The 13,259-nt window shown below is 33.6% G+C and overlaps 1 protein-coding gene across 1 annotated transcript in view; it reads right to left on the bottom strand.

Moving 5' to 3' along the window:
- The window catches only part of LOC149787922 (HAUS augmin-like complex subunit 7), a 42,437-nt gene extending 32,000 nt beyond the window's left edge, over nt 1-10,437 (bottom strand). Inside the window, exons 1-3 of the mRNA XM_089974173.1 lie at nt 10,333-10,437; nt 3,217-3,323; nt 2,668-2,744 (exon numbers count right to left, since the gene is read on the bottom strand). Of these exons, the coding sequence (XP_089830299.1) occupies nt 2,668-2,744; nt 3,217-3,323; nt 10,333-10,389 (241 nt within the window). The 5' untranslated portion in view covers nt 10,390-10,437. The remainder of the gene's footprint in view (nt 1-2,667; nt 2,745-3,216; nt 3,324-10,332) is intronic.
- Between the last annotated feature and the right edge of the window lie 2,822 nt (nt 10,438-13,259).

Genomic DNA, 13,259 nt, shown 5'->3' with positions numbered 1-13,259 from the left:
CTCGGGGAAAACCCTGGAAAGAACCACCGACCCATGAAAAGCTACTGGCAAGCTTTCTCACATACACACATTGGCTGAATTCGAGACTTGAACCGGCGAAGACAGAGGTGAGATGGCAGTGATCCGTAATGGAGAGTGCTTTAGACCACTCGGCCCCTCCTCATTTCTAATCTACAGCTGCATTGTCATCAAATTTAAAGTGATCTGAATTGATTAAAAATCACAGTCAATTTTGAAATATAAATTTATAAATAATTTCTGAGGCCAACATATCCTGATGTTAAGAATGTAATTCTTTTTAAATTAAGACCTCAAAATCGTGTCAGAAAAGTGCAATGGGTAATGTAAAGTCATTTTTGTCAACTTCAGTTTGAAGCATCTGTTGCATACACTGATTTGCAACTTAATGATGTCACACCATGTGCAGTGTGCTTTTTGCAATTCTACAAAAATAACAGATATAACAAATTTAATTTAAATATGTAACCAATTTGAAATCCAATAATATCCAAAATGAGCATATTTATTCACAAAAAGTACTAATCCATATAGAACAAGCACGGTTTACTTACATGACGTGTATTCCTTACTTGAAATATTTTGTGATTTTATATTCTTTGAGACCTATACATTCTAGTCTTTTTGCCAAGTCGACAATATTCAAAGCTGCATAATCTGCAATGATTCAGCAGCCTGGGTTTGTAGTCACATCAGTCTGTTCTCTGAACCAATTATGGTTTGGAAATAGCTTACCAAGGGTCCTATTCATCAATGTCAATAGCTATCCAAGGGTCCTCCTCATCAATGTCAATAGCTTACCATGGGTCCTCCTCATCAATGTCAATAGCTTACCAAGGGTCCTCCTAATCAATGTCAATAGCTTACCAAGGGTCCTCCTCATCAATGTCAATAGCTTACCAAGGGTCCTCCTAATCAATGTCAATAGCTTACTAAGGGTCCTCCTCATCAATGTCAATAGCTTACCATGGGTCCTCCTCGTCAATATCAATAGCTTACCACGGGTCCTCCTCATCAATGTCAATAGCTTACCAAGAGTCCTCCTCATCAATGTCAATAGCTTACCAAGGGTTCTCCTCATCAATGTTAATAGCTTACCAAGGGTCCTAATCAATGTCAATAGCTTACCAAGGGTCCTCCTCATCAATGTCAATAGCTTACTAAGGGTCCTCCTCATCAATGTTAATAGCTTACCAAGGGTCCTCCTCATCAATATCAATAGCTTACCAAGGGTCCTCCTCATCAATGTCAATAGCATACCAAGGGTCCTCCTCATCAATGTCAATAATAGAATCTATCTCCTGATGATCAAGGTCTCTGTTTTCTGTTTTTTTGTCACCTCATAAAAACTAGATGTTTTCATTATCAATCTCACATTCGAGTGGGGTAGTCCTGAGTAATGTTGATCCAGTGCTGAATGTTGAGTAATTTCAAATGCTATCTTAGCATAACTTTAGTCTTTTGAAAGTTGACTTTGTATTTTGCCAGATTTAAATTGCTTTAAAATATCAAACTTATCTTTCAAAGACAGAATAAATGACTCAAATCACTATTTATCCAAGTGATTTAAATGAGTTTCCGTCTTAATTCAATTGTCAATAACTATAATACTGAATTTACTCCTAAATCTAACTAATTTCACAACAAAGTGACACTTATTTGTTTTAATGTACCTTATTTCTGCAAACATGCAAATCAGAATTATCACTGATTGTTTATTTCTTTCTTGGTATTGGATAATATACCCTGGGATGCATATAAGCCAATAGTTTTGAATGGGAAGTACCAAAAAAGATATTGGTTATAGTTTACACACACTTGGATGGCAACAGATCACAGAAAGCAGAAGTATGTATGTAAGACATGTCACCAGTAATCTTTTCTATAATGTGCTGCCATCCAAATGTAAATAAACAATGACCAATAACAAGCTGGTCTTTTGTAAGATTGACAAGGTATGTTTACATAGATTAAGTTGCTGCTCTGCTTGAGTTGCTTTAGTGCTAAACCCTTTAAGAAATTTGACAGTCTCATGTACTGTTACCAACATGCAATAGTTTACATTGACCAATTACAATAGTGGCAGGGGCCCCCCTGAGTGGCCGAGTGGTCTAAAGCGCTCTCTGTTACGGATCACTGCCATCTCACCTCTGTCTGCATGGGTTCAAGTCTTGGATTCAGCCAATGTGGGTATGTGAGAAAGCTTGCCAGTAGCTTCTCATGGGTCAGTGGTATTTTCCGGGGTTTTCCCGGGTTCTTCCTCCACCATTAATACTGGCTGCCATATATAGCCTATCATGTGCTGAAAAATGGCGTTAGACCCTACAACAACAATAGTGGCAAATTAGAGGCACTGGTGATTTCAGTTGTGCTATACCCTGTTTGGAATACAATATGTGACATCAAATATAACATTGCCAATTAGAGTGAAACACTGACTGTCAAAATACATTCTGGTCATGTTCAAATCAAGTCCAGTGATTTTGATGTTACATTTGTAGTCAACATATGTTACAAATTTTAAACTAAAACAAAACAAAATAATATTTTCATAATTTGGGCCACAGGGTTAATAGCATTACCTTGTTATATCTAGTATGCATTAAAACAATGTGTATTATAATGAGGGAGTGCTGTATTTGTACTCACTTTGTATCCGTGAATCCATCTTTGATTCCATTGATGCATACTGTGGGTCTAGTTCTTCGTCCAATTTTGAGTCAAATCTGGAAGTAAAGATGGCTAATACTTATGGAAAAAAAATGACATAATGATTAAACAAACTAACTGTAGGCAGAAAAAGACTGATACAATTTGTTTGCATTTACTTGGCAAAAGAATTTTGAAAAAACATTCACCTTTATTATTAAATTTCTGTTATGAAATATGATGCACTACAAAATATTTAAAGGTTTACATCAAGAGACAGTTGCAAGATAAGCCATATATTAATCATGCTTAGATGTTAAACATAAATTCTTATGAGTACAAGTTAACATTACATTGAGAGGAGCCACTGTAGCAATCTTATTCTAGGTAAGTTAACATTACGTTGAGAGAAGCCACTGTAACAATCGTATTCTAGGTAAGTTAACATTACGTTGAGAGGAGCCACTGTAGCAATCGTATTCTAGGTAAGTTAACATTACATTGAGAGGAGCCACTGTAAGAATCATATTCTAGGTAAGTTAACATTACGTTGAGAGGAGCCACTGTAGCAATCTTATTCTAGGTTCCCCAGGCTTGAAAATAAGCTCTGTTATCCATGATTCATCGACATCTTCTGTATAGGGACAATGCAAAGCCTGAAAAAAGAGGAGAAAATTTTTTAAATTAAGAAAGCAGTTAAAAATTAGACACATATACTATGTTATATATTTTCTACCTTACATGTAAGAATACTGTACTTAATGATGTACGGTAATATTCTAACAGGAAAAGTTGTAAGTATATTTATATTATCAATATACTGTTATAGCAGCGACAACAAAAAATTGTCCAAAGTGACTCTGACCTTTATCGTTTTGATCCCATCAACAGTGTTCTTGCTAACTCACCAGAAACAGAGGTAAGACCCTCATATTCAATGACAACCTTTGCTTTTAGCTTCTCATATCTCCCAGTCTGGTTTCAGTTGGAAATCATTATTATATCTCATTAAAACTGCAATTCTCTGTGAATTCTCAGAATTTTTTTATTGTTATCTTGTCCAAATGTCAATTGGGTATGTCATTATTTCAAACATTGCTAAGGTAAAGACCATTGATCCTTTACACAACAATAACAAGCTTAAAATGTTTTGGCCATTATTTCACATCATTGAACTGTGTATGAATTATAAAGCATCTATATTAATGAAGTTTTTTCATGATATAAATATTTATTAACTTTAAACTGGATGGCTCCGATATAAGAGCAATCACTACTTATATACTGTCAACACTTTTTGGATGTTAGCATTTGGAGCCATATTTGAAGAAACCAAACATGAACCTATATATTATATCTATTCTATGGCCAAACATATATAAAAGCCATGCACTTTTGTAGAATAATGGTAAATACATCATTTGTAAGCTAATTCTGACTTTTCTTCAATTCCTTGACTGAATGAATAATAATTTAACTCCGCATAATGAAAGAAATGAAAATTCAACATTATATAACTAACACTTAAAACAAATATTCTTTAATTAAACCGACATTGATCTGTATAACAGATTTTTGACAGACTGTCTGCACAGGAAATGCTAAGGACATGGGACTTCCCTATTTCTCTGCTTGTATTAATGGCTGCATTGGATTCAAGAACATGCTGGGATAACTGAGAAAGTTCAGTTTGTGCAAAGGGAGTATAAAAAAACAATGCAATTAGTAGAAAACTACAATTTCTCAAAAATATATTCTTTTTCATAGCAACTGCTGTGAAAAGATCATATATTCTTTCAAAGAATGAACAGTAACATCTAAAAAACATTCCTCATCAGCAGAGATGTTAAACAATATCATTTAATCTGAATTAGCAGTTTCAGCATTACTGATAGCTTTGTGAATGTTCATTTACATGATTAATTATTTTGTATATGTTTACAGGCAATATAATGATCTAAGCAGTTTACACACAGAACTGTTGAAACTAAAACAATTGTTCTTGTGTATTCCTCCACTTTATAGCAACTCTAATACAGACATAAAACACATGTAAGACAAAAGCATTAAGTTGCAAAAATACCAAAACACATATCCCACCAATAGGACAATTTACAAACTCCAAGACCAATAAGCAGATCTCTGCCTATTTATTTCCCTGACATTACTGGTGGCAGAGAGCAACTGTGCATGCTGGAGCATCAAAAAATTTAAATTTCTGATGCATGCTTGGAAGGCAGCATAAGCCCAAAGAGTAACAAATGGAAACCATCTTCACAGGGAGTATTATATCACACAGAGAGTATTATATCACTAAAAATGAACTAATGCTTGGGGTGGAGCTGATATTACTCTTACCTTGGAGTGATGTCTTACCTTGGAGTGATACTGCCTTCCATGCTTACATCAGCAATTTACATCACAGGTCAATAACTGATGGATTCACAGGTGTCCTGTTCTGACTGGGATTAATACTCAGAAAGTATGTGTTCTGACTGATTTAATGCCATGGACCAAAAGAAGGAAGATTTTACTTACCATCCACATACAGCTGTACAAAGTTCAGTAAAAATAAATTTATTAATTACTAGCAAGGTACCCAACAGCCAATGAAAGCAAAATGCCGTCAAGTACTGTTGGTCTCCACGAGGAAAAGAAGGCAGAGAACTACTTCCTGGTCTGATGAACACCATGTGTACATTTATCAAGACTACTATATACACTAATCTAACCACTTCTGGTTAAAATAATCAATATTTAGAAAAGATGAATAGATTTATACATTAAAAAAAATACTAAGAAAGCAGGTTTATCCATTAAGAATGACCCAAACAAGTTTACAGAACTTATTCCAATAGGGTCCTGAGGAATCTAAAACAGCAAGTAGATTGCTGCTATACACAGGTGTTCTGTTCTAACTGGGATCTTACCAAAAAAATGTGTTCAGAAGAATTTAATCCCAAAGGTCAAAAAAAAAAGGGATTTTAATTACCATCTCCATACAAAGGTCAGATGAAATAAATTTATTACTTTGTAGCAAGCAGCTGATAGTCTGACACTTTTTGGGCAGAAAACCACAGCACAAATAGTGCCAAGCAACACTGGTCTTTTACACAAGTAATGTCAAGGGGAAAAAAAGGCAGAGAACTATTTCCTGGTCTAATGAACACCATATTTACATTTATCAAGACTACCATATATATATATACTTGTCATGAGTCCATGCTCTTAAAATAAGTAGCAGACAAGAATAATGACAACAAGCTTTGTAAAAATTTAACAAATAATTTATTTCCCTAGAATATAAAGTAAATAATGAGAAAAAGGAACTTAAAATTTATGAATTACATCCAAAAATAATATAAGAATTAAAAGACAAAAGTCCTAGTAATAAAAAGTTCTAAGTGAATCTCAGTTCAAATCCCAATGAAATTCAAGATGGAAGGCGATGATGTCATTAATAGTCAGCAAAGTGCTGCAGTGTCAACAGTCTCTTGCTGAATCACAGGAAATACTATTAATGTTTTGAATTCAGTATAACATCCAATCAGTATTTTCATCCAAGAATTTTGTAGAAACACTTATCTATTTCCTGGTAAAAGAATCACTTGAAGTCGAATAATTTTAAGAAAATAAAATAATTAGCCCAAACAGGTCATAACAAAATACAACTTAACATATCAAGTGTTTTAAACCCAACTGACAAACTTCTATCAGAAACAACAGTTATATGCTAATAAGACACAAAACAGATTCCTGGATGAGGGTCAATCTTCTATAAAAAATAGAAGTTTGTAACATTTGATACATACTATTTCTCATGTAGTCCAGGTATGGCCTTGTCTTAACTTAATAAGTCTTACTCTGAGAAAGAATTTTAAATTATAAAAGAAAAAGTTGTTTACCAAAACAATTACTGATTTTGGAACGAGGTCTGGAAAGAGATACAATGTTTCTATCATTAGTTCTTTATAAATAAGAAAAATAACAGATAAAACAGAACTGAACTGAATCTCTGGACAATGTCAAATCCAGTAAACAAAGTTACATTACAATAGCATATAATGAAATTTAAAAAAAAATAAAACATCAGACAAATTAAATCAGATATACATTACACACTAATCTGCCTTTTCTGGTTAAACGAATCAAGATTTAAAAACGATGATTAGAGCTCTGAACAAAAATGACTAAGAAAGCATGTTAATCCGCCAAAGATGACCAAAACAAAATTTTATAATAAGTATTCAAATGAGGTCCTGAGGGACCTAAAACAACAAGTAGATATTTGCTTTTTTCTGACATTACTGGTGGCGGAGACCAACAATACTTAGCATTAATTGTGCTGCAGTTTCCAGTCTTTAGCTCTAACAGACTATCTGGCTGCCAACTCCCATGCATGAATCAGCAATTTAAAAATGTTATGATCAATCCGTTGTTTTCAGGTGACGTCACAAAACGCGTGTACTTCCTTATCCGTCATTTTGAGTCCCTAGCCTCTCTAATCGGCACCTAATAACACTGTTCTTCCCGCATAATTACGAAGGCACGTCTCATTTTGTGCGTAAGAATATAATAATATAATATAATAATACATCACATTCTGTTGTGCACGTCAACTGCACGAGATCAAATGCTTGACTTTTCTACTTGTTTTATTCAAGTCAAACATTAAATTTCAACCATCTTTGTTATTCTTTCATAAACAAATAGATCGATCGATAAACAAATGCATACACAAATGTATACACAAACAAGTAGAAACATTTAATGATTTTCAATTTTCATGGGCTGAAATCAATCATTTGGTTTTCTTTCAAGTTAAAAAGCCAATTGTTAATATATAATTTCATATTTCTAAAAGCATTTCAGGAATACTTCATTTTGACATTCGACACAAAGTCATGTTCCGTTTTGCACGTGTTACGTTTAAATACACTGAAGATGAAACGTCTTTTTGAACGGTTATTGCTTTCATTCACTATCATCCTACGTCCATCATCTCCACAACAAATACAATATTTGACCATACTAATTAAACTGGTTTGTCAACTATCTTTGGCACAAACACCTGTTGTCGCGAAAAGTATTTGTACATAAAAGTTCTGGCATAAAACACATGCTATGAAATTTTAATTCGTAACTGATATTGTATCCTGAAAATCATTGTCGGGAAATTCTCTTTCAAGATGACAAGCTTAGGGATATAATACGACACGCTTTTTAAAAATGTCAATATTGCCTGTTTGTAAAATAAGAATACATTACTATTTGATAGCAATATACATGATTACGGTTCAGATTCACTATTCTGTCTTTTGATAAAAGCAAGGGAACTTCCAGCCTTATTTTTATTTTCGTTCTATAGGGCACTTAATTTCAAGTTTAATCTATGTATTGTTTCAACAAATTAAATGTCCTTATCGACAGTTAAATCAGATTATTATCTTGAATATACATGATGACCAATGTTGACAAAGGTTTGTTAGGGACTCAAAATGGCGGCGCAAGGTGCGCGCGCATTGCATTGTGGGTATTTGCATACTCAATCATGATGTCTGTGAAAACAACCCATAACCAATGGATATACAGGTGTTCTGTTCTGACAAGGATTGTACTAAAAAGAGTAAGAGTTCTGAAGAATTTAATGCCATGGCTCAAATGATGAGGGATTTTGTTTACTATGCACATACAAAGGTCAGTCAAAATAAATTTGTTAATTACTAGTGAGCGGCCTATAGCTCGACTCTATTTGGGCGGAAAACTGAAGTACAAATAGTGCCAAGCAACAGTGGTCTCCGACACCAGTAATGTCAGGAACAAAATAAACACACATAAAAAAGCCAGATATCTATTTGTTGGTCGATAGAGAGATCAAGATACTGGAATAAAGTGCATTATGCAAATTAATACATTCCATATCATACAAAGGGTACCTGAATGTTTCACCCCATGGACGTTTCGGCCAAAGACATTTCGCCCCACATGGTACATGGACGTTTCGCCCCATGGACGTTTTGGCCCAGGACATTTTGCCCCACATTAATGGAAATATCGGACATTTATAGAAATTCATCAGCATTACACCACGTTCTTCATTTTACTTTAAAATGATCAAAAATATAATTAAGTGTCCCATGTGATCTGAATTCTTTGGCATTATTCTAAATAGTTAAAGAGACGGTCTGCTCCAGTGGGGAGAAGTACAATTAAATAAAGTATGGACTCTCACTCTCAGTATGATGGTAATGCAAGAAACGACACACATCATCAATCATACAAAACAATATGGTGTATTTGTCGTTTAAATATAATACACTGTTTATTCGCCCAAATTACAAATTAAATTTAAAATAAAAATCCCAAATTAAATTTAAAATAATAAAACAATGAAAAATTATCATTGGATGGATTGTATCCAATAAGAAAATATAATAATAAAACATGGATAATTTGATTTAGTGGCTGTCCCTTCCTCTAGCCACAGTGAACTTGAAATTATGGAGAGGGATTTCGAGTAAGGTGAAAAAAAAACGGACGAGGATGAGCAACCCTATAGATTACACTAGGGAAATACATAAATACCCCGACAAAATTTTTAAATTTTTCGTTCGAAAATCTTTTATAAAGTAAACAAACGACATACCTTTGGAGAAAACATGCACGTATAAAACAACTTTATTTTTTTATACGTAGGGGTACATCTGTCTGGTGTCATAAAAAGAAAAAAATGTTCTGGCATTCACTATTGCTCCCAGCAAGTGTTAAAAGGACTTAATTACAGCCAGGTAACTTCTTTGATCTTCATATTTAAATAATCTACTAAATGTGGTATCAAGTTAATTAAGCTGCAGCCAGGGTTTTGAGTAAGTCGTATAAGCTTTTATGAAAAGGAAATTACAATTTAGCACAGGTGTTATGGCGTTCACTAATAACAAAAACAATGACATATAAATAAACAACGTTTGATCTTAGTATATCAAAATCTGAGTTTTAGGATAAAAATTATGATTCTTCAAGTACATTGTCCGACAGATATAGAAGCTCATGCATGTGTTTGCATGGAAATTTATCAGTGGCTCTATAAATTGTATTTTTCTTTTCTTTCTTGGTACTAGTTGTTTTAATATCACGTAAATCAATAGATCGAACAATGTCTTCGTGCATTTACTGCAGAAAACCAGTTACCCGTCGTCAGCAAGCCATAGATTGGTGTAATGCTTGTGAATTTCTATAAATGTCCGATATTTCCATTGATATGGGGCGAAATGTCCTGGGCCGAAACGTCCATGGGGCGAAACGTCCATAATCCCATACAAAGCTACGTCTACTTTTAACACGAGTTCAAATCAGATTTCAGAACTAAACTTTATCTTTGCTTATTTACTATTATTTGTATGCAGAGGCCTTTCATAGTCCTACAGTGTAAGACATATATCCTGATATATATGTTCTGGCGACCCAAAAACATAAATATCAAGGTCGATGTCTTATATTGTAGGAGAAGGATCATTCAAGGAACAAGTTTCGACTCATCAACAAGTTTACAGTAGGTCAACTTATAAAAGAAAAGACTACCGATGCAAATAACTTTGAATGGATAACCTTCTATCTGCCTGACCATACAGACAAGCATAAAAATATGCATATATGATGAAGTCTTACATCTAATCGCTCTTTAAAAGCTTTAGATAGTTTTTTATCGTTCATGGGCGCCGCCATTGTTGTTGTAGAATCTATTTCTCCCCTTTCTTCTGGTAGCACCCCAATTCACCGACGACATGCATGAGACTAATATGCACTGTAGGAAATAGTCAGGTGATAAAAATAAAATATATACGTATACATTATGACACGATGGATGTGGAGTTATTTCATAATAATTTATTTGCTTATCTTTTGTAATAATGGAAGGTAACATTGCATATTGCTTTCCTTTTTGGTCGGACCGGTAAAAAAATTCAGGGGAAATGATCCTGACGGAACACTATGATGAAATGTATGCATTAACTTCCCTTTATCTTTAGGTTTGCAATCCTGTTTTTAATAATAATAATAATAATAATAATAATAATAATAATAATAACGAGGACTTTGTATAGCGCCTAATCTTTAAAAGCTCTGAGTGCTTAACAACATTAGACAACACCTATAAGATAAAAAAAACCATAATGATATGATTACAAAAACAAACACCATGAAATTAGAAAACATTTTTAAAAAACATGCTGAGAATATTTAAGGTAGGAAACATTATTAGGTCTTTAAGTTTTTTATTGCAGTCGAAATAAGTGAGTTTTGAGAGCACTCTTGAATGTGATCCCCGTGTCTTTGTGTCTAAGTTCAGCGGGCAATTCATTCCACGTTGCTGGGACCTGGTATGCAAGAACGCTATCCATATGACTTTGTTTTCATAGTGGGAATAATGAATATACGATTGTCAGAAGAGGAGCGTAAGTATTTTGCTGGTGTGAACACATGGGTGAGGTCGGATAGGTATCTTGGACTAGAGTCCGACAGTGAAATGTAGCGCAGAGAACAAATTTTGTGTTTAATCAGTGACCAGCGGTTCTTAATCTTTTTGGGTGGCGACCCAGATTAGGTTTATAGTGTTAGCTTCGCCACCTATTAAACGATAATAAAAATAAAATATAAAAAAACAAAAAACATTTGGGTAGGAAATTTAAAATTAAGGTTGATCCCGACCCACTAAAAAACAGCATGGCGACCAAGTTTTTGAGTCGCGACCCATGGTTTAAACACTATTGCAATATACGAATCTCACTCATTCCCTTTTCCCCCATAACCTCTGCATTTTATGGCATTCGGACAACGGGAAATAATATAATAAAAGCAATGAAACACACAGACCTGGTTTATTTTAGTAGTTATTGCTGTTTTCACAAACATAATAAGACAAGGTAAAACTTCATTTTCAGGTTTTACGTCAGATAGTTATTAGTCGAAATCAGAATAAAATAGATATGAGCTGTCGCATTTCGACTCTTTTTTTTATCCAAAATAACTTCCAATGTTTACAATAAAGAAAATACGCAGCTAATTTTCATGCTAGTATCAATCAAACATTAATTCATTTAAATTGACCAAATGCATTTATTAATTTCTGATGCAGATTGTCTATCTTTGCACTATATTTACACTAAAACGTGTATAAAATGTTATTGATGACTATAACGGACATCACTTTTATCAGTAAATTTGTTCTCTTATGTTATCGTTGAATTGTTATCTTTCAATTTATTTTCATTGTAAACTTAGCCTTTGAAACCTCTGAAAATATTTTATTTAAAGCACATCTTTAATCCAGTAGATATTTTCTGAATATACATTTTCATATTAATAAATATAAAAAGAAAGATAACAAAGTTGTTTCAAGTCAACATTATATTTTCTGTTCTAGAATGGTCACGGCCGACAAGACGGGACGGGACAACAGGGGATATGGTATAACGGTACCAACCGTGCAAGTCCAGGTGGGCGGAGCTAAAGGTGTAGGAACCATGGATTCAGAATTAAAGAACAACACTAGCTGTGATTGGTGCATTATGTAAGAGTTGTACTTTCTGATTGGCTTAAAAAAGTTGAGCCTCTTGGCAACATGTGAGTTTATGTTAATTTCAATCTAGATCATATTTTGTATTTTGTATGATTTTTTAATTAAAATATGGTACACATTGCTGAAAATGTGCTTGTTGTGACTAGGTTACTGTCTAGTTCCAGCTGAGTTATTTCTCTTAAATGCAGTGGAGTACATAAGATAAGATAAGATAAGAATTCTCTATTTCAGACTACAAAGTCCATACCTCTAATATAAAATATAGATATAAATTAAAACATTGTAAATATAAAAGAACATATATATCATACATACAAGTATACAGATACATCTACAACTATTAACTGCGCCATGCATTGTTAAGAATGAAATTAAATGACACAATTACATAGTAATTTGTTCCATCTACTAATAATATAAGAATGTAAATGAATGTCATAGTCCCAAAGAGATTTCAATATACAGTTCTTACTATTAGATATTCTTGTCACCATTGAGAATATATACTTTCTCATTATTTCATCAAAACTGAATACATTATAATTTACAAACATGTTGGAGGCACTGTTCCACCTAGGAAGACCTAATAGAAGACGAGGTCTATTATTATAACCAATAACTAGTTTTCTTTTTGTACATTCACTAAAGTTTGTCCACAGAGGAGCACAATACATGGTGCAGCAATAAGATTTGTATAATCTAATTTTGATATTCAATGAACAATTCTTGAATTTACGTAGAAGCATGTTTGTTCGAGTACAGAAAAATCGGTAATGTCTCATTATCAGATTGACAATCTGGCATTGTTCTCTATGACAGTGTGTAACATGCATGCTTTGATAGAATAGAAAGTATATTTATTTCCCAAAATATTAGCATTGAGGTATATGGAAAAACAATTGGTACCGTGATACCTAAAGGGAAGAACAGCCTTACGGTGTATGCATAGAAACACATACATGTGGGTGGCATTTATGAACTGTACTAGTTTGATGTAGGAAAACAAGTGGGTGCT

The sequence above is a fragment of the Sinohyriopsis cumingii genome, chromosome 11 (assembly GCF_028554795.1).
Source record: "Sinohyriopsis cumingii isolate HCF-2022 chromosome 11, ASM2855479v2, whole genome shotgun sequence".
Taxonomy (NCBI): Eukaryota; Metazoa; Mollusca; class Bivalvia; order Unionida; family Unionidae; genus Sinohyriopsis; species Sinohyriopsis cumingii.
This window is presented reverse-complemented; position numbering and strand designations above follow the sequence as displayed.